Source organism: Mesoplodon bidens (genome assembly GCF_964165515.1).
Source record: "Mesoplodon bidens genome assembly, chromosome: 2".
In the NCBI taxonomy this organism is placed as follows: Eukaryota; Metazoa; Chordata; class Mammalia; order Artiodactyla; family Ziphiidae; genus Mesoplodon; species Mesoplodon bidens.
This window is the reverse complement of record NC_138177.1, coordinates 99968421-99990937: the sequence shown is the minus strand read 5'-3', so window position 1 is coordinate 99990937 and position 22517 is coordinate 99968421. Positions and strand designations below refer to the sequence as shown.

Sequence of the window (22517 nt, the reverse complement as noted above, 5' to 3'; positions counted from 1 at the left end):
CACTGGATAGCATTAGGACATATAAAGCTTAGGTGAGACCTCTGAATGTATGTTCAAGTAAGTGCTGGCTTTCTCCTCCAGCAATGCCAGCACATTCGGGACACCTAATAAATTACATGTGAATATTACATTTGAATTAGATAGCTTCCATACTGGGGGGCTATCTATTAAATATGATTCAATGTAATTTTCCAACTGATGAAATTACAACTTACATGTATGTAGGTCAATATCTAATTTAACCAGACTATTTTAAATATGTATACTGTTATTTTTATTTTGTGATTTGAGCCAAGAATACAAATGCAAAGTAATTAACAAAAATAATCTGTAATACCAAATACATATTACTAAGAACATTAGTAGACAATCTACATCATTACTAAATTTATAATTTCACTATATTTTACATCTTGATTTTACAATCTCACAGCAGCAGCTTACTGTAGTTTAACACTTCGCAAGAATATTTGGTTGCAGAATAAACCTTTAGTATACCATAAGATAACTAGTATTTAAAAGACAAATATAATAGGCTATGGTAAACAAAGCTCTGGACATGTATTACACTCACTCTATGTTGAATAACATTTTCCTACGTTTTAACACTCACTCTATGTTGAATAACATTTTCCTACGTTTTAAGATTTCTGTTCTCTGAAACAATTATGTTATTTTGTCCATTTTCTACCTTCTTTCCCCAGCAAAACTTGTTACATGCCGCTGCTCTACTTCTTGTATGTAATCTTTGATTTGATGGAAAAGTACTGATTTATCCACTGTCTCCCTGTAAGAATGCATATGATATCAACCACTAGTGAAACCTGGAAAACAAAGATAAGGGAAGGCTCTGAACAGAGCTATTCACTGGGGAAACAAACCTATTCCTATGCAGTTATTAGAGGGAAGTAAAATAATTACAGAAATATCATGTTGGGCTTCAAATGGATGTCTAAGGCAGTTGTAAGTGATGTGATGTTGAGTCCAAATCACTTTCAACACTGTTATCAGTTTGACCTCCCTCCTCATCACCTTCACCCCTTTAAAATAATTCCAAAGAAAAACTGTGCAAAGATTCCATTATTTTGGATGGTTACTCTGCAGAAATGCCAGGACTTGCTTTAAATCCTACCACTTTATCCTCACTCTGCACAGTGTATTCTATAATAGAAAGACAATAAATCTTTCAGCCAGAAAAAAATCTGATAATTAGGACAATTTTTAAGAAAGTATGTACAGTTTTACTGTTGGTTTCCTGAGAATGCTTCTTGCCTAAAATACAGTTAAAAGCCAGACAATGTACAGGGAGGACTAAAAAAAAGATTCATTCTCATCACTGGGCCAACGATACAAAGGATATATCAATCTGTTATTACTCAGGCATTATGAAATGAAATGGTAGCATCAGGAACCAAATGCATTAGTGAAAGGGGGAAGGTACAGACCACGGATTAAAACTGTCTTGATGCCATGTCCTCCAAAGATATTTACCACCTAAAAAGCAGCAATAACAAAAGCTGATTTTTTTCCTCTTCATAATATGGTAGGTGAGATCCTACTGGATTTCCAAATACCACATGTCCTCTTTCATCATACTTTTAAGAAGTTGTTATCTAAAGTACAAGTTATAACAGCTTTTATTCACTAATTCAATCAATGAATAACCACTGTTCTGGGCACTAGGTTATGACAGTGAAAAGATAGACAAATGATAGATAATGATTCTTAACGTCTCTTTTCAATCAGAATGTTCTTAGTTCTAGTCCTATTTCCAGTTGTTGAATGGATTAGCAAATCCAAATGACACACACCACCATTTCCCTCAGATCTGTTCTGTCTGCTGCATTTGTGAGTCCTGTAGGCATTATGGATATCTGATCAGATTCCCATGCTACATACTCCATATTCCACCCCTTTATCAGATGACCAAACCCTGACTGTCTGTGTAAAAAATATGTCTGGAGTCTGAATGTTCTTCTGCAGTTCTATGTCCTTTAACTTAATCTGGGCCTTAATTAGTAGCCACGCAAACTGACAACAACAGTCTTTTAACTGGTTTCATCAATACTATTCTGTCTTAATCCCAGGCCACCTTGGAGCAACATGCTTATTCCACACTCCTGATGCTTCCTTCCATGTGGGGAAACAATTATTGGTATAACACTCGTGGTGTCTCTTTGTATCTTACTCACCTCTCTCAGAAAAGCTGAATTCAGTAATTATAATTAGTGGATCTGGAAGAAGAAATTAGGCATGCATGACACACCCTTGTCAAGCCTATAGCTTGGCAGCTGCCCAGTTGAGCACAGGTTGTCTCCCTCCCTGAACACTGAAAATCTTACTGCTGCAGCTTCCCAACAGGGGACCTGCAATTGTTGGATCTTACCTGTGACTGGTGAGTAACTTTGCTTATTTCAGGCATCCAATACTAGGAAACACACTTGTCTTCTGATATGAACCACCTCAAGGGTGACTTCATGGTTTCTAACTCCCAACTATTTGAAGAATATTACAAATGCTGCAAACCCAAGCAGAGAGATGGAAGATCCATCACCTACCAGAATTACCTCATTAACATAAAGGTCTCTCCCATATTTAAACCCCCTCATTTGTCACCTGGGTGTCTATAGGATAAAATTCAAAACCCCTGGCTTAGCATATAAGTCTCTTAACTCCACATAAATTTGTAGCCAAATTTCCTGCCATCTTACCCCTACCCACTTCCCACCTTATCTTACCATACAGCATCTGTTCCAGCTAAACAGACTTTCTCACTATTGTCTGGTCACCTGAGGCCATTCATCAGCTTGTACTTTGTGTATGAATATTCCCTCTAACAGAGAAACTCCTACTCAAGCCCTAAAACCCAGTCCAAATATCATCTCAAATTAGCACATTATGCTACAATTTATGTATTTACATGCCTGTTTCTCTCATTAGCCTATGAGTCCCTGGGAGCAAAGACTCTCTTTTACTCATGCTTGTATTCTTAGTGACTGGACAGGGCCTATAACATATTTGGATATTATAAAATGTTCATTGTATGAAAAATAATGAAAATGAATAGTAAAAATCATAAAATTAAAAGTTCAATTTTAGAAATAAAAATGAAAAATTCAGACCTTCATTTATAAAGATGAGAACATGCATGAAATAAGTAGGCTGATGACAACTTTCTAAAGACATGCTGGTTTTTTTAATATAGCTTTTAAAAATGACTGTAAAATGACTACTTAATCTAACAGGATGGTGTTGAGCAAGTTGCATAATCTCCCCGTGGCTCCCTCCCTTCCACCCCCATTCCACCTGGAAACTCCTACACAACACTCAGCCTTCAACTTACAACCCACTTCCTCTAGGAAGTTTCTCTGAACCTTCAGACTATGTTTTGCGCTTCCCTGGGACTCTAACCTTCTCCCAGCACAATTGATTAAACTGCATTCCTGGAGACAAAGTTTGCATTCACCTTTTCCACACTTTATTCCCAGAATACAGCCCAGGGCCTGGAATAGCAGGCCATCAGAAGTCATTAGCTCAACAAATAAATCTGTGAAATTAGAAGTCTAGAATACATTATCTCTTAAATCCCTTCCAGCACGTTTGGAAATGTATGTAAGGAAAACTTCAATGCAAGTTACTGTATTGTAACATATCCATAAGTTACATTGGACTGACAACTTTATTTTTCAGTTCTTTCTCATCCATTCTTAGTTGTATTAATCAGTAGTGAGGCCCTTCCTCTAACATTTGTGCCATTAGTTAAAAAGTTCTCCGACCTATCAATAAAGTGCAGTATTCCTTAACCTGTTCTTTGAAACTATACTGTAAACATTTCTGTTTATAAAAATGCATGCAACAGGGATAATCTGACCAATTATGACACATTTTCAACTTGGTACTCCATTCCTTCCCCTTCCTCTTTATTTTCGGTAAGGCAGAAGAGGAATGATGAAAGCTGAAGGCCACAAAGAGTGGGCAATTGTTCAAAGAAAAGTTTGCTGAATCCTAAGTGCCATGAGTGGCTTCCGAAGGACGTACTTTATTGTTTGAAAAATGAAACATATTGGTTAAAAAAAAGGGGGCTATTAAAATGCCTCAGTGTTCCCACTTCCATTAGAGAAGTAGCATATAAGTAACATTTTAATAAGGAAAAAAAATCAAACATACTGATGCCATGTCTTTTCAAGCAGAGGTAACTATTATTATTGGGCACTTGACTCATCTAGTGCTCAGTTTAAAACATCTTTTCTAGGTTTTTCCCAACACCTAAAATAATTGAGGAAAAAATGGGCCCATTTGAAAAATTTCTGAATATCTGCATTGTCACAGTCTCATGCACACCATTTCTTGCCTACCTAGCAATTTCTAGCTCTGGCTTAGACCAGAACAAGGCAAACTAACCCATGGCCTGCACGTTTTCTCAGGGTGGGAGGCAAGTGAATCAAACTACACTTGAAGCTAGTACTGGCAGAACCTTCTATTTACCCCATGAGGTTTTGAAATAATTTTCTGAGGGAACTGGTAAGCAATTTTAAAGCCTCTCCACCACCGTCCCCCTCCCCCCCCAACTCCCCCCCAAAAAAAAATCTCATTCCCTTATGGAACTAATTGCAACTAATGCTATGAAGGAAGTTGCTTTCTGAGGGTTTCCTTAAATCTTCAGAAAGAACTGGGCTTCGTGTTTCCTTGTCTCTAGTAAGATGAGCAGGAAGAAACTGTAGGCACTGGGTGAAGTGTATAAACTCCTTTCCTAGAAGAAAAGCCATGCACTCCCTGCTATGCCCGGAGAATTCAGTCACCTTGTGATTTGCTCTCCTGATCAGTGCTGTGCAGCATTATCCCGAGTCAGTTTTACACACCACTCATCCTATCTTTCCTTCCAAAAACAAAGGTTTTTAATCTTAGTTATCTCATACCACAATTTTCAAATGCTTAAGAGCTGAAACAGTATCCTCTAAAGTGTTTCTCTTTCCATTTTAAGATAAAAGTGAGCAAACAAACCAAAGATTTGGCCCAGTTTTACCATGTTTAAGAGGAAAAAACAAAGATATTAAAAATATCCTCTGCTCTTTATATACTTGATTTATGAAAACACAAAATGGAGTTTTCTAACTACTAAAAATTAGTTGAAAGAAAATTCCTCTCAGTGGTATGAAAATCATCAGAATTGATAATAAAACATTTTTAAAACATATGATACAGTTACAAGCTGTGTAATCTTTTTTCTGTAAATAAAAATAACCAAATATAGGAAACATCTCCTCATTGAAAAAATCATAAATTATAAGAGCATCTGCTTGACTTATTTTATAAAGACATGTGGACGAAGCCTGCAGGGCCCCAAATGAAGTCCTAATTTTCAAATGCTTTTATTCCTAGACAACATTCATAATGTCATAAGGGTGTAATATAACTCAATTTAATTATTAAAATATGATTTTGTTACACAAGCAAAATATCCAAAATGTAAGAGATGCTCACTAAGTGCTTTACATATATTATTAATTTATTTATTCTTAAAATAACTCTAGAAGGTAGATGCTACAATCTTCCCTCGTAAAAGATCAAGACCACAAGACCACGAAGTATGAAGAGACTAAGGGAGCCAGATTTCCAGCTGGGTAGCCTGGCTCCAGAGCCCCTGCTCTAAGCTGCTCTACCAGAGGGACTCTAATTAGTGTCCTATTTATTGGATTATAAAGAATGCAACAATTTATGCCAAAACAGGGGAAAAAATCAATAGCAATAGAAAAATAGAACTACTTGTCTAACATTTGTGCTTTCTAAGAAAAGTAAACCAAACTGACCCCACAACAGGAAAAAATAACAACTAGGTGTAACAAAATTAATATCTTAACATGAATCAAGTCAAGTCAAATGCACAAATATATATTGTGCATCTATTATGGGTACAATAATATGTTGGCCACTATTGGGACTACAACTTGCTATAAAGGTACAGTCTATGCCTTTTTGGGGTTTACAATCTAACTGGAAGATAAATTATAATAGGTTCTGGAAGATGAAAACACATAGCTCTTTTCAAAGTGGACACTTCAAAAGAATGAGAGGATGACGTGGTGTAGTGTATGAAAGAGGCACAGAGGTCATGGCACAGGCTAAAGTGCCTTCCTTCAGCTGTCTGAAAGCATAGTCAAAGACACATAAAACTGTGTCAACTAGATCTCCTAGGAATGTGAGGACAAGGTGACTGTTATCACCTCCATTGGAAAAATGAAACTGTGAGGTCAGTGAAAATGGTAATGCATTCTCATCAATTCGAAACCAACAGTGAAGATATGCACGCTTTCACAACTGGCAGTTTGCTTCAAAGCAGAAAGAGAAGGGAATAAAATAAGGAAAAAAGTCTCTTAAACTTGACATTGTCCAAACGAACAAAAAGAGGCAAAATTCAATTCCATAAACACTGCCATTGGTGTTTAATAGAAGAGGAAACTTCCTATATTATGAAATACATACTTTTAAAATAAATAAATAAATGATTTTAAATTTCCAGTGAAGGGCAATATTTGTGGAGTAGAAATGCCAGTTAAAGGTAGCTTGTGCTTAATTTACTGACAGCCTTTAATATCAGTCTTCAATACTAAAATCCAAATTTGAGGTGATTTGGAATCTTACATACTTAGAGAAAATGGATGAGAATTTTGAAAACGTGGAACCACTCTCAGTTTTTCATAGGAAAGATATTAAATAAGACTAAGACTTTATCACACCAATCAAATTAGAAGTTGAACACCACACTGCCTTTAGAATTTGGACCATAGTTAATGAAGGATTCAATTAAATTGTGCTCATAATAAGCACACATATATTCCATGCACAGGGATGTGGAATACAGAGTCTTTTGTTCTTATTTCCCACTTACTACTACAATCCAAAAAAAAAGAGAAATAAAATAGCATTAAATAAAATAATGATGATTACTTGTAATTGTTATAAGCCTTAGGAACAATGAAATAATTAGCAACTGTAATCCAAGGATATTATACAAATTTGTTTTATAAATTTGACGTACTTATCTTTTCTTTAAGCTATTGAGGCACTTACTATTTTTCTGACATGAAATATTTATTACAGATATATTGGGTGCTCAATACTAAATAAAGTTATTTTATATTCTCCTTTGCAAAACACACAAATTAAGGGACTTGCAAAAGTGATGCAGTATATCAGAAAAAAATGAGATTAAAAATTTAATTTTCTGCAAATTCCCAACTTAGTTTACCTTTACAAATACCTATTATTGATATAATTGAGACACTACAATTTCATTTCACTACTATTTTCGTTTAAAATATTATTGTAATCAGACAATGCTGAGTATAAATTATCACTGTACTTTATGTACTCTGTCAAGTTTATTTCATTCCTTGAATTCTTCAGCATATATTTACATAATGCATTCACCAAGGACTTTCTAAATTAACTGCTTTGGAATCCACCCTATATTAGATACTGGGAGGAACAGTTCAACAGGGAACAGTGGAATGTAAAGTCAGGCACGTAGTATACATAAAATCATTTCCTGAAGTTCTCAAGTACTAAGGGGTAGGCACTTCATCCTATTGTGAAGGGTAAAATTGTTGAATTTAATGAAAAGTAAAACTGGAATTAGATATCTGAATCTGGGACACCATTTTTGGACTTCAGTGACAGGAGAACTATGGTATGATAGCGAACTTGAGAAGAAATCTGCCTTAAGGAAACCTGATGAGGTGATCCTTCCTTACTCTGGGCCTATCTCTCTAAATGTATTCTTAACTTGATAAAACAACTATTTGTTTGCAGGTCTGCCTCCAACACCAGTTTGTGCGGTTTTTAAGTATAAGGAATGCATCATTCATTTTTGTACTCTCCAGAATACAATTTGGTATCTGGCATTCTCTAGAAACTCACTAAATCATAGTTACATGCATGAGCATAAATATATGATGAAATGTCTTCTGAGACACAGAGAGTGGAGAAAGAGATTGCAGAGTCATTTTACACAGAAGTGCAATAGTGCCTACTGTAATCTAGCTATTACTTGGCACATAGAAATTGTTCATTAAATATTTCTTACAGGAATTAATGTGTGTATGAATAAATGAATGAATGAATGAATCAGTTCAGTGAAGGAATAAATATATTAAGAAGAGAAACAGGCAAAGTCTGAACTTTGGAAAGCTAGAGGAAGAAAAGCAGTCAGTGACAGTAGGAAAGGAATAATTAAAAGAAAAAGCAAGAAAATGGAGTGTTGGACTTCCCTGGTGGCACAGTGGTTAAGAATCCGCCTGCCAATGCAGGGGACACGGGTTCGGAGCCCTGTTCCGCGAAGATCCCACATGCCGCGGAGCAATTAAGCCTGCGAGCCACAACCAACGAGCCTGTATGCTGCAACTACTGAAGCCCGTGCACCTAGAGCCTGTGCTCCGCAACAAGAGAAGCCACCGCAATGAGAAGCCCAAGCACCGCAATGAAGAGTAGCCCCCGCTCACCACAACTAGAGAAAGCCCACTTGCAGCAACAAAGACCCAACACAGCCAAAAAATAAATAAATAAAATACATAATTTTTTTTTAAAAAAGAAAATGCAGCGTCATAAACAATAATAATGTGTTACAGTTTCATTTCCAAAGCACTTTCCCATTATTTCATTTTAATTCTGACAACAGTCCTGAGAGGTAGGAAGAGTATATATTATTATCATTGTTTTTTTATAGAGGAAGAAAGCTGAGGCTCAGAAAGGTTAAGTGGCTCGGAAGAGAGTTTTTCACACAGAAAGAAATATTTAACACTGTCAAATGCAGAAAATAGAATATGGACTGAAAAGATGTCACTGAGTTTGGCATGAAGTTCACTGGAGCCTGTGCAAAGTGAGGTGGGGAAGGACGGAAGAAGAAGGGTAGAAAAGCAGGTTGATGTTTAAGAAAAGAGATTATACGTAAATATATTAAAATATATCATACCACATATGTAATAATCACAAAGGTACCACACATAAATCACATCACATGGGTATCAAGATGGGATAAAATTCAGGGTAGAAGAGGGAGACATGAATATCTTCTCTTCTTACCCAAATGGACAAATTGCTTCCTATAAACTGATTTTCACTATACCTGATACATGTGCACATGAAAGTTTTCTTTGAAATTATTATTTTAAGATTTTAAATACCATTTAGATAAGGTCTTCTTGATCAACTTCTAACAAATAATGATTCTCTCTACTATTTTTTAAATGCTTTCCATTCAAAAAACAATATTGAATATATTTAGAAAGCAGTAGAGACATGAATGCTATTTAATATTCCAACTCTTCCAGCTCCCTTCTAACTTGAAAGTAGCTCTTATTAATGTCCATATTGAAGGGCCCTCGTAAAGCAAGTAATTCTATTTGAGGAAAAATTTCCCAAGCAGTTTGTGTTTCAAGTCAGCAGGAGGGGGGAAGAAAGGAAAGTGAAGAACCATTTTTCCTTGATTTCTCTAATGTATAAGGGGTAACACATGTAGAGCACTGGAAGAAACAAATACAAGTAAATTTTGGGATAAAATACACAAATAAATTCTTAAATGACTTTGTCAAATAAGCACAAATAAATCAAATTCTCTTTTCTTCTATTTCATATTTTAAATACTAAGTTAAATCTTTCACACACACAGGAACATAAGCTTCGGAAAGCTGTTTTCTATGATCTTCTAAGTCACATCTACTTTAAGTTTGCTTAGGAAAAGATATATTTTTCTTAATATTAGAGTTGTCAGTTGTGGAACATAAATTTAGATGGTAAAATAAATTATTTTTTGATAGGCAAATAATCAACAGAATTGCAAGTTAAATATGATTCAACTTTTTACTCAATTTTTGGTCATATGCAGAGCAGTAAGAACAGTATGTTTTTTTAGATAATAGAATGCAATTTATACGTTGTTCTTTTTTTCCTTGCTGAACTCATCAACAAATAACAAACCACACTGTGACTATGTCTACATATCACATAAACATCTAGATGAAAAGTGACAAATTCAGGCCATTATCCAGCTATTCAAAAACATTTATCTTGATGACATTAAACATCTGGATGTTTCCAAATACCAAGATGTTTGATGTCCTGCAGATAAAATATCTTGATGAGTGGTTAAAATTTTCACTTATCTGTTGCAGAAATATGAACATTTGCAAGCATATATCTCTTTCTATTTCAGACACAAAATGTAATTTTAGCATGGATATAATAGGAAGTTATAGGAATCGTCAGGTTTAGATTTTTTTTTTGTTACTGTTTTTCTTAATGAATCTCTGACCTAGAGAAACGTCTTTCTTTTATTTTCCTTTTAGTTAATAAAATAGTTAATTGTCATTTTGACAGTGTGTAGTAAAAGGTAAAAGATTTGCAAAATGAAGGCATGGGGAGGTACCTAAGTTTTATATACAGTGGCCCATAAAAACACTGTGTGTGGGGAAAACAACACAAAATAGTCTTAGTTGATTGACTTATTATTCATTTGGAATGCTATATAAAACATTTCCTTTTCTCATTATCTTTTTTTTTAAGCATTTTGTTCTTTCTTAGCATGTCCACTTATGCCATTTAAATAAAATGACAGGAGTTCAAACTTCCTAATTTGATAATTTTGATGTTCTAGTGATGATTTGGCATGAAGATAGTAGTCAACATGAATTCTATTTTTGACTATTCATTAGATCCTAATTTTCTTGACTCATTGAAGACTGGCTTTTACAACTTAACTGTCACATTTTCTTACTCTAGGTCTAATTGAAGAAAAAGCTATTCTTATAGAGGAAACAAGGCAAAAATTATTACAAAGTAGAACATGTATTTTGATTATAAGCTTAAAAGAAAGATTAATGTTCTTTTCAATTCCCACTACTTTAAAAATAATTCTCTATAAACATTAAATACCATTTCTACATCTTATAAATCAAGATTTCTTGCATTCCATACTAGAAGAAGGAAATGAATGTTCAAGTGAAAAACAATTCCCTGAAAGCTGGAAACCATTATGGCAGTAAAATAACAGACAATTGCATAAAACATTTCAGCTCCCGAGCACTCTACCTTTAGGATCACTCAGAACTGAGCCAAAGGCACTGATGACCACATCGGCTTTCAGATGGACTATCTGATCTTCATCTTCATTCCATTTTCCAGTTTCATCTTGCTCTGTCCGAACAAACTGAACAGCAACAATTCTCCCGCCTTTTACTATAACCTTCCGTGGGGACAGGAAAGGCAAAAATTCACATTTTTCTTCCTTCGCAAGCTCCATCTAAAATGAAACAATAGAGAAAAACTTGAAAATGTTTCTTCTTTATTTAATATCTGATTTTTAATTCAATTATACATGTTGAAGCTTATAATGTTTAAATAAACATGAAGTTTTTTCTTTCACCAAAGCTGAGATTCAGTTATCAGCTATTCACATTTTATAAACCACTGACTCAGGAGAGTCTTAGACGGAAGTTGTCATGTGGAATTTTATAGATCATGGCATCACAAGATACTTCTCAAGTTTTAGGTTGTGCATGTCCTACGGTTGGTGATGTGTGAGGTTTCTCACTATAGTAGCCTGGTCTCCTTACGCTTTCATTTCTGTAGGTTAAGTTCTCTTTTTAATCCTGCATTATATGAAAATAAATTCTTATTATTATTACCAGACTGTATATATCTAAGCTGGAAAAAAGTCAATAAAGTGGGTGAGCCAGTCTCTGGAAGTAAGTGATTAGAATGGTAGGTAGGAAAATAGATTAGAGGAATTCTGTAGAACCAAGAAATAAATAAGATTTATTTTTACTTTTCGTGTAAAAATATGCATGAAAATTTCAGGACACAAGCATGCTCCTCTTGACAAATTCCCAGTTATTCCACATATCTCACATAATTTATTGTGCCATAAAATTAGACAACCTAGTTTTTGTTTGTTTTCGTGCCCATAAAGGGACTTCTATTAAGACAGAATGTTGATATTTATTTATTCCACTTATGTTTTGGAGGAAATACAGGCATCTGTTAATGTGATCCTAACCAGTATGTTGAATAGTCTTTTTCAAAATATGTAAAAACATCCCACTAAAGAGGTTGAGAAGGTGCTGAGTCTTATTCTTTCCCTACCCCATGGAAGACAGGTAGATTCTCTGTTGACAAGTGAGGCTGAGAAAGTTGTGTGTGTAAGGCTTCAAACCAGGAATTATCTGAGCTACATCAAGATGAAAAAACTGAGACATAGAGTAACCTGCTCAATGTTCTGAAGCCATGGACCCATCTCTCAGCACTCTATCCATAACTAGTGGTTCCAAACTTTAAAGTGCATCAGAATCACCTTAGAGGGCTTGTTAAAACACTGCATAGGCCCATCCCCAAGGTCCCTCGTTCTATAGGACTGGATGAGTCCTGAGGATGTGCATTTCTAACAAATTCCTAGGTGATGCTTTGCTGATGGTCCAGAAGTAACATTTTGTGAACTACTGTCATTTTAGATTATAGCTGTCTCTGAACTTAATAGATCTATACCATGTATTCTCCATGAGACTAATAGTGCCCAAAAGGGAGCAAAATTGATTCTTGGGGAAGAAAAATTCTTAGATAACATAAAGCATAGAGCCATAGCTTATAAACAGATATACAGAATATCTAGTATATTAAAATAACAGTGTGGGGGTAATTAGAAAAAAATCTAAAATGACTCCTTCAAGGGATGATAATTTTTTTTTTTAATTTGAGAAATGCAATATATTACCAAATATTGGCATGAAGCTATTTCAGTCTACATCTTATTTAGGATATTTTTTGAATACTGGTTTTAATGGCTTAAACATTGGACTACCTAAGCTATTATCACACAATATTTTACTTTGCATTATAAAATTAAGAGGTTAGCAATAGCAAAAGTACTACATAAGTGGGTAGTGTGGGTGTTAAGTATACAGAACAGTGGATCTCAAACTGCTCATGGTTTACAAGGAAAATAGAAGTAAGTGGAACTGAATCAGTTTTGAAACCCACTTCCACTGCTTATTTGGGAAAGTTGCTGAATTTCTTTGACCTTCAAGTTCCTTATATATAAAAAGGGGATAACAATACCTAACTAATTGGTATGTGGTGTTTTTTAAGGCAATTCAGAAATGTAAAACACCTAAAGCAGAACTTAACATGTAGAAGGTGAAAATAAATGCAATTTATTTGTAGTTGTCATTTTCTGAATTCACTTTTTCCCCAAATCATTCTTTTTTTTTTTTTTTTTTTTGCGGTATGCGGGCCTCTCACTATTGTGGCCTCTCCCATTGCAGAGCACAGGCTCCGGACGCGCAGGCCCAGCGGCCACGGCTCACGGGCCCAGCCGCTCCGCAGCATGTGGGATCCTCCCGGACCGGGGCACGAACCTGTGTCTCCTGCATCGGCAGGCGGACTCTCAACCACTGCGCCACCAGGGAAGCCCCCCCAAATCATTCTTCAATCTATTTAGTACCACTTAGCAATAGGATTATGACTCCAATACAAAGGTAGCCCAAAAACAAAGGTAAAAAAAGGACAGGCCCAAGAAACTTGGACTACTCTTTAATTTTCTAAAAAATAAAAATGTGTGATGTCTGGAAAGCAAAATATTCCTTAAATACCTCAAATTACAAAATAAATAAAACATACCATGATATGTTTTCTGTATCACTTTTGTCCCATTTGCGTAATGCAGTGCCTTATAGCTCAATATAAACCAGTTATTGTGTTTCAAAAATGTCAAGTGATGCTAAATTTTAATGATAGTGCCAAACTTGACTGGATAACAATGCCAAATGTTTATGGTTTGAATAAATTAATACATGATGTGTATTTATAATAGTACTCCTCTCTGTGGAGGGCAGAAATAAAACCCTGAACTTGGCTGTACACATATTGGGAGCATGTCTCAGGCTGATATAGGGTCTGCTTTGTCCCACTCTACTCTTCTTAACTATGAATACTTAGACAGTATATATTATTATATGTAGATAATCTCACATACTTTTTGCCATATTTGGCATTTAATTTAGAAACAAAAATTGAACACTGCAAACAAATCAAAAATTTAAGAATTTAAAATAAGGTTACCAATGATTTATGCTTGAACATGCTTTGGTAGTACTCTTACCATGGCTTTTGACTAAAACCTATAGTCTAAAACCTACGTAGAGTTATGAACATGAAGAAACCATATGTTAATGTATCCTTAGCTCATATCATAATTTTCCATATATGCCAGGGTTGATACCAAATATTTAGTATTCATGCCAGCTATCTGACAGTGCACGGAAGTCAGCAGGTATATACATTGGCCCCCAAAGAGACTATTCTAAAATTCTGCTTTTGAAACCTGCAATGTTATTTACTTTCTCAAGCATTTAAGATTAGACTATTGGGCAGCAGACACAAATCACACTCCTTCCTGCTATTTTACTATTAGGTAACTAGATTTTTCATTTTACATAAAAGAGAGGAAAAAACTTTTAAAGGAAAGATAGAAAGACATGCTGAACATATGTAATTATTTGGAAAGTATTGATATTACATTGAAAAAAGAACTGAGATAATAAGATATATCTTAGTCAATAGGGGAATATTAGGAAAATGAGAATTGAAAGTAAGTGAAGCCATATGTTAAGTGAAATATCCTTTGCATTATTTGTGGACAACAGAGGAATTTACTTTCACTGTTTAAGAAATCTGTCTGACAAGACAAAAATAATAATAATACTTATATAGCAGCTACCCTTTAAGTGCTTTATACATAACTCATTGTAATTTTCACACAGGAGATATGACACCTATTTATTAGTTATTTTTAAAGTATTTCTTCAAACCAAGTTTTTCTCCCTGTTGTGGCTCAAAAGGCCAATAACATCCTGGATATCATCATGATTTACAGATTTATCAACCGACCTCAGGCACTCTGCTGCTTGCTGGCCTCACAACCAACACTTTGTGGGAAGAAGTATTATTTCCTTCCTACAGAAGAGAAACTGAGGATCAGAGAAACCAAAGGTATATTAAGAGATGGCAAAGCTTAGCTAAAATCCTGATAGGGCTAGAACAAAATCCTGTGGTACTCAGTTTTATTCAAAGGCAGAAATTGTGGTATATTTGAAATAATGAGACTTTGTATGGTTCCAGTTGTTGACTCTCAAAACAAGGTGAATTAGAACAGGAAAGGATCTAACCAAAGGCTAATTAAAGGTAAGGAGTTGGCTGGATAAAGGCTGCCTTCAGTGGGAAAAGGAAATCCAAGCTTCCTAGTCTAAGTAAGTTTAGAGGTACTATATAATCATGAAATACAGGAAACAAGTGATGGACTTATGAAACCAATATTGTAAATTAGTTAATGGAGACTCCTTGAATCCAGAGGAAGGATAAGTTTAGAACAAAGAAGTACTACATCATAAAGCAAATAGTAGAAACATAAAACATATTATCTCAAGATATAAAGGTGGAAAATTAAAATAGAATTTAAATACATTTATTTGTTAGACAGTAAACTTCAAAAAAAACTCTTTAAGTACAGAAAGAATATCTTACTAACTTTCTATCCCCAGTGTCCAGGAGTGACATTCAAATATTTAACAAATGATGAGCACAAACAAATGAACATTCAGACAGATGCCTGGCAAATCAGGATATACTCCAGCTGATATGCCACATGGAAGGTTATCAAGTGAATTTCAGCCGTATCAATATCTATCAAAATAACTGGCACACAGTAGACACTGAATAACATTTTGTTTAGCAAAATGAATGACTAATATGAAAACCCAGAGGACATTCAAGCTAACAAAAGGGAAACCAATTAGTAGTATGTGGAGTCAACAGCTACTAAACATCCATCCCAAAGCAAGGAACACAGAGCATGCAAAAGACATGCTACCTGACCAGAGCATCCTATGCTGTGAGTTTGAAATCAGAAAGCAAATGGTACTTCTCCTCAGTTGTCAGTTACACTGCCATATGAAAGTGATGGACCAAAGTGACCAGTGGTCTAACCTCATGCAGTGGGTCTTAATATTTTATTGTTCAAATTAATCAGCCTTCTGTGCTAAGTAGTTCACAGATGTCAGTGTTAGTGGCTTTTAATACCTAATGTTTGTTAATGATCATTAATAATCAGCAGCTCAGAGTTTGGTATATGGACACTTCTGTTCACGGCACACATATTTATTTACTTGTTTGATGGAGCCTGTTCTTATGAGGAACAACTGGTACATCAAGCAAACATACAAATAAATATCTCTTGTCTTTTTCTCCACCAATAATTACACAAGGAAATAAAAGACAAAAGCATCTATAAGGTTCCATTTTTGAGGTTCAATAAATCAAATTGTTACTTTCTTTTCATACTGTATGAGGAAAGTGGAAAAAAAAACCACTTCTTGGCTTTGATTTTTACCACCATATTCAGGGAAAATATGTGGTTGATGCAGAGTGAAATAAAAATAGAGTGCTATAACATGCAATAATGATCATCATTTTAATGATTAACTTTATGTAATGTGATGATTTGGTCTGATTAATATTACAGGCATCATACTGTGGAAATTATGAAACAACTTAATTTACTATAATTAAAAGCATGATGTCAACTCATTTTTAGATTGCATATAGGCAAAGTAAGCATAGGTTATAAACCATAATTAGCAGAATTCAAAACTAGCATACATTAAACTCTAGTTGCCAAAGTTTGAGAAACGATATGAAGAAACTATATTCTTTGTAAAGATTATCCTCTAATAGCTAGACATTTAACAAGTTATCAATTCTGTATGAACATGAGGACCTCAGAGATGGTATTTCAAATCAAAATTGTCTGGTAGTCTGCTTTGGCCAGTGATAATCCTGGACAATATTATCTTTTATTTCATCGCTGTTAAATTTATTTATACTACATAATGAGTCCAATTAATTTGTAAATTTACCATACATTTATTAAGTACTTATTATGTACAAAAATGGTGTAGGTGCTGCAGTTAATAAAATAATCCCTACTTTCAAAAATCTCATAGGGGCTTCCCTGGTGGCGCAGTGGTTGAGAGTCCGCCTGCCGATGCAGGGGACACGGGTTCGTGCCCCAGTCCGGGAAGATCCCACATGCCGCGCAGCGGCTGGGCCCATGAGCCATGGCCGCTGAGCCTGCGCATCCGGAGCCTGTGCTCCGCAGCAGGAGAGGCCGCAACAGTGAGAGGCCCGCGTACCAAAAAAAAAAAAAAAAAAAAAAAAAAAAAAAAATCTCATAGAGGCAGACAAATCTGCAATTATATCGTGTAATAACATATAAACACCTTCTGTTCTAATGACAGATAAAAGGGCATTTTACACAGCAGTTGCGCAGGTCAAGAAAGGTCAGCCTGGAAAAGATACAGCATAAACTAATTTTGAAGGATGAGTAGGAATTAGTTACTGAGAAATTCTGGTATGGAATAGATTAGCTTCCTTTGGTGAGGGAAGATGTAGGATGGTAAGAGTTAATCTCAAGAAAGAAAGGAAAATGACCTGGTTAAATCCCCTTGTAAACATGCTAATGGAAAACAAACTATCAACCAGCATTTGCAAGTGGGAGAGCCCTTATCTGTGTAAAGCTTTTGGCAAGATATACCTGCTAGTCTAGGACTGCTATGGTAAACAAAACCAGGGAAATATGGACTTATACAGCAAGGCTCTCTCTAAAGAGTCAAATAACCTATGTAACTATCTGAGTATAAACTGGAGATGTTTTATAGTTAAAACAGCTTCTTTTTGTGTAAGTGATGGAGCTACAAATGTTACTTAGAGACACTACATTATTCTGGATAAAAGCACATCCTGATGCAGCAGGATGGGACCTGGAGAACTGTACTAGCAGTCTTGCACCTCTTCTTGTTTACCCCACACTTCATGTTTACTTATATCCTTGAAATTATTTATAAAGCTCGATGCAAGTTATATCTCTAATTCATGTGAGTTTGATTTCACAATCCAATCTTCTGGTTATTTTGGTTACCAAGGAGACGAAGGAAGATAAAGAGTCAGTAAGCTCTGACGATCCACTCTTGATCTCATCTTTAATTTACTAAATACTTCCTAATGTATTTTGTACTCTTTGGTTTATACAGACTCACAGTCTGTGGTGGAATGCAGAGCAATTTTGATATGCTTACCACTCTCTGGAATCTACAAGCTAATTCTGCAATTATTATTTTCTTGGGTGAAAAAGTTTGCTGAAACCGCAAGTTGAGTTTCCTTCTTTTAGTACCTCCTATGGTGTTACAAGCATGTGGCTTCTTTTAATTTTAAGCTTTTAAAATTGAAGAATCTTGAACAGAAGGAAACATTTCTTCACATGAGAGTTGTACTACACATTTGATATAGTTGCTCCTTAACTATTTTGTGTCATGATTGAGCTGCAAAAACCAGAAATGCAATGCACACATAATTTATAGGCTTAAAATGTCTTTGCACAGGTATCATAAAACACATCTTTTCTAACAAGAAGAGGGCATTTTTAAACATTACTCATTTATGATTGACAACATTTTCTTAAATCTGACTAGCTCTTATTGTTCCTCATCTTATATTTTGCTACAGTCAAGCATTCCTGGCTATTGTTGGAGTATCTCACAAAATTACTTTCTGCATAACTTTGGTGCCTTTGCAGTATCTTCTCCCATCTTGAAATGCCTCTTCATATAAATTCTGTACAAATCAGGATCCTCTGTTTTATGCAACCCGCTAATCCTCTCTGATTCTACAACTTTTTATTCATTTTTCCTTTGGTTTCATACATTGATTGGTTGAATTTCTTTTTTTCCTTTTTTTTTAAAAAAAATTCTCAGCTATTTTTTAAGAGACTGAAGCCCAGGAACAATTAACATTTTTCAATCTACTTTTAATACTAGGTTGATATTGTAATATAATACATTAAAAAATTTAAATTAAAATATAAATAATTAAAAATAACTACTTATTTAAAAGCTATCAGAAGTAATTTTGAGGTATATGTATATATATAAATATAAATTATATATTTTGAATATTTCATATTCATTTAAAGTCTTCCTATAAGGTTTTCAATGTCCCTAAAATATTTTATTCAACGTGCTTCATTGATCTGTTGTCTTGGATCAAGCACTATTCTATACTTTCAGTCAGACCCAAGTTGAATGAGCCAATCCATTTGAAGGAGACTGCACTTTAATTTGTGGGATGAGTATAAAGTAATAACTACCCTATGCGGTAAGTGCTCTAATATAGGAAGCATAAAGAGCTATAAGGTCTCACAGGAGGGAGAGGCTAATTAGAATGGGATTAAGGAAGCCTTCAAAGAGAAAATGACATTTAGAGCAGACCTTGAAGGATGAGCTCACCTCTTACGAGAAAAAAAAAATCACTCTAAAAAGAATGACAATTTTTTTTTGGTTTTTGCATTAATCCATGCATGGTTTTCATTTATTTGTATCTTTTAAATTGTGTGCATGTCGAACATGTGTTTAAAAAATTATACAAATTAATTTTTAACATTTTCTATTTATATAAAAGAAAAGAAGATATTGGAAAGCTGAGATGAATATTATTAATGGGAGAAGCGCTTCTAAATTTCACATAAAAGTTAATAGAGTAATAGCAACGTAAAGTTTAATAGAGTAATAACAAAATATCATTATTTAATAAGGTTTGATAGTGACTTGATACCAGTTTAAAATGTTCACTGTTAATGGATCTGTGTGTATATATGTGTATATATATATTTTTCATATATATAGTATATATATATATACATTGGAAAGTTGGTAAAAAAAGGTACATAGTTTTTAGCTCTACAGATATTCCTAAGTCAACACAATGCAGCCACCCCCTTGGGTTTTTTGAAAATAATTAAGCTTTTAGAATATATAATCTTGAATGCCCACAGGATTTATTGGCTCCTGGCCTTTTTAAAATTCTTTTTTTTTTCCACTCACCATCTGAATTATCACATGTAGTGCAGAATTCTGACAACCACACCTGTCAGCTTCTTTGATATCCATGTCTTGAGTGCAGCAGAGTTTACCTCACCAACTGAGGAAACATTAATTGCAACTCGTTTCAAGTGTAATATTTATAGATATTGCTAATATTTTCAGTACAGAGTTGCTCTCATTCCATGAAGAAAGAAAGTATTCCTGTCCAGATTCCATATCATTCACAGATCTTTCTCTAAATGTTCAAAATACAGAACTTGGGGAAATAGAAGAAACTCTGAGAAGCATCGTTATAACACTGATTTTACAGATGGGCACATCAGACTAGAATATATAACCTAGAACCAAGTACTTCAACTTTTAGTTAATTCCTTTTTGACTGTTCCATTCTACCTCTCATACTACACTGAAATTTCAGGCTTTTCAAAATGTAAACACATACAGATCCTTGGAATGTCATTCCCACATCATCATAAATTATTAAAGGCATACTTAATATCTTAGTAGCAAGGGAGTCATTAACTACCATTAATTAACTTTGTGTTCCTGGGGACAATTGTGTGTATGTGTTTGTTTGCAGGTACCTTCATATCTCCAACCATGCTAACAGGTCTTTGATTACCTTCCATGGAGAAAGTCAACTGAAATGATGTGCAGGTGACAAATATTGAAGAGCTGCTATAAGCATCACTCTTACTAAGTAAAATTAAATTTGCCAGCTTATAAAGTTTATTTTCTAAAAATAGTGCCACGGTCATACCTCTCATAACTAAAAAACTAGAAAACGTTAGCTACTGGTAGGAAAATGCATGTTTAGCTAGCCATAGTTAGATGATGAAAGTATCTACGGATGTAGCTTTAACATGATCATTTGATATTAAAAATATCTGAGGGGAGACCTATGGATCATGCCACATGAATGATCTATTATGGGGCATGCTGTGTGGTACCAGAAGGATTCAATTAAAATGTACATTTTTTCACACTAAGATGTGTTATTTCAGAGTTTTAGTAACAGTTGAAGAAATTTTTGACTAACAGACCAGGCAATCTGGTTCTGTTATTTTATCATTAAAAATAATAAAGTAGCATTATCAAAATAGTTGACCTTCTGAATAGCTAAAATACATAGAAACAGGCATTATCAAAGTTAAATCAGTTACCATTTTGGCAAATAAATAGGGGGGAAGCCAAGGGGTGCTAGGGAGTAAAATAGAGAGCCCATTTAAAATATAGCAGAATTGGGCTTCCCTGGTGGCGCAGTGGTTGAGAGTCCGCCTGCCGATGCAGGGGACACGGGTTCGTGCCCTGGTCTGGGAAGATCCCACATGCCGCGGAGCGGCTGGGCCTGTGAGCCATGGCTGCTGAGCCTGCACGTCTGGAGCCTGTGCTCCACAACGGAAGAGGCCACAACAGTGAGAGGCCCGCGTACTGAAAAAAAAAAAAAAAAATATATATATATATATATATATATATATATATATATAATATATATATATATAGCAGAATTAAAGACCTGTCATGTTTTGCTGCCATTGGGAAACTGACTATGTGAACAATAGATTCTTGGTATGTTCTCTGTGTTTGGGACTACGCTATTAAAATAATTCTGTACCACATTCTTCTCAGTAATAATTAATAAGAACTACAAAGTCCTTCCCTAACCTTATCCTTTAAATTTATCAACTCAAGAGGGTCTGTTGAGTCCTGACCTTCATGCCTCCTTCTAGGGATTCCCAACTGCCTAAAGCATTCTTGCAGTTCTATCTGATCTGTCAACAACTTTTAATACCAGCGTTTTTGGGGATTCTGTTATCCTGTGAAATTTAATCTCACCTATTTAAGCTTGCAGAAAGTTCTGGAGGGAATTATTAACAGATTTTCCCTCATCTTCTTAGAGGACAGTGCTGAATGATTGGCTGGTTTCCCTAAGGACCCATGGCTGAGCAGTGCTAGTTTGTCAGTAGCATCCTATTTAGCATGTGTGTGAGGCCACAACGGAGACTGAAAGACATTTGGAATCAGAATTACATCAATATGCTGATGATGCCTCCATATCTTCATTTCATCAAACCTTATATCCGGTAGCATTAATGCTTTCTTAACTAAGACGGAAAGTGCCCTCAAACAGCACACTGCTTACGGCTCTAACTAGATAGCTGGAAACTACATTGATGATACACTAGAGCAGTGGATCAGCAGCCTCAGAATCACCAGTGAACTTGTTAAAAATGCAAATTCTCAGGCCCATCCCACAGCTACTAGATCAGAAATTGGGACTAGGGCCCAGCAAGCTGTGTTGAACAAGCCCTCCAGGTGATTTTGATGCACACTGAAGTAAGAAAACCTCTGCATTAGAGAAATGGGATGTGCTTGTCACTGCAGAATCTATTAGTAGTGCCTCCTAACTTAGTAGATGAAAACATTTCTGGATCTAATTATATGGTTCTTTGTTACTAACCATGTAACAATTCCTTGTTAAGTCTAACTGGCCTATGTAATAATTCATATTTGCCACTAAATGATGGGAAAACTTTATAT

At 35.0% G+C, this 22517-nt stretch overlaps 1 protein-coding gene across 3 annotated transcripts in view; it reads right to left on the bottom strand.

Moving 5' to 3' along the window:
* The window catches only part of DPYD (dihydropyrimidine dehydrogenase), an 811527-nt gene that overhangs the window by 434427 nt on the left and 354583 nt on the right, over positions 1–22517 (bottom strand). For all 3 annotated transcript variants that reach the window (XM_081225179.1, XM_081225181.1, XM_081225180.1), the window contains one exon: positions 11083–11293. In XM_081225179.1, coding sequence (XP_081081305.1) covers positions 11083–11293 — 211 coding nt within the window. The remainder of the gene's footprint in view (positions 1–11082; positions 11294–22517) is intronic.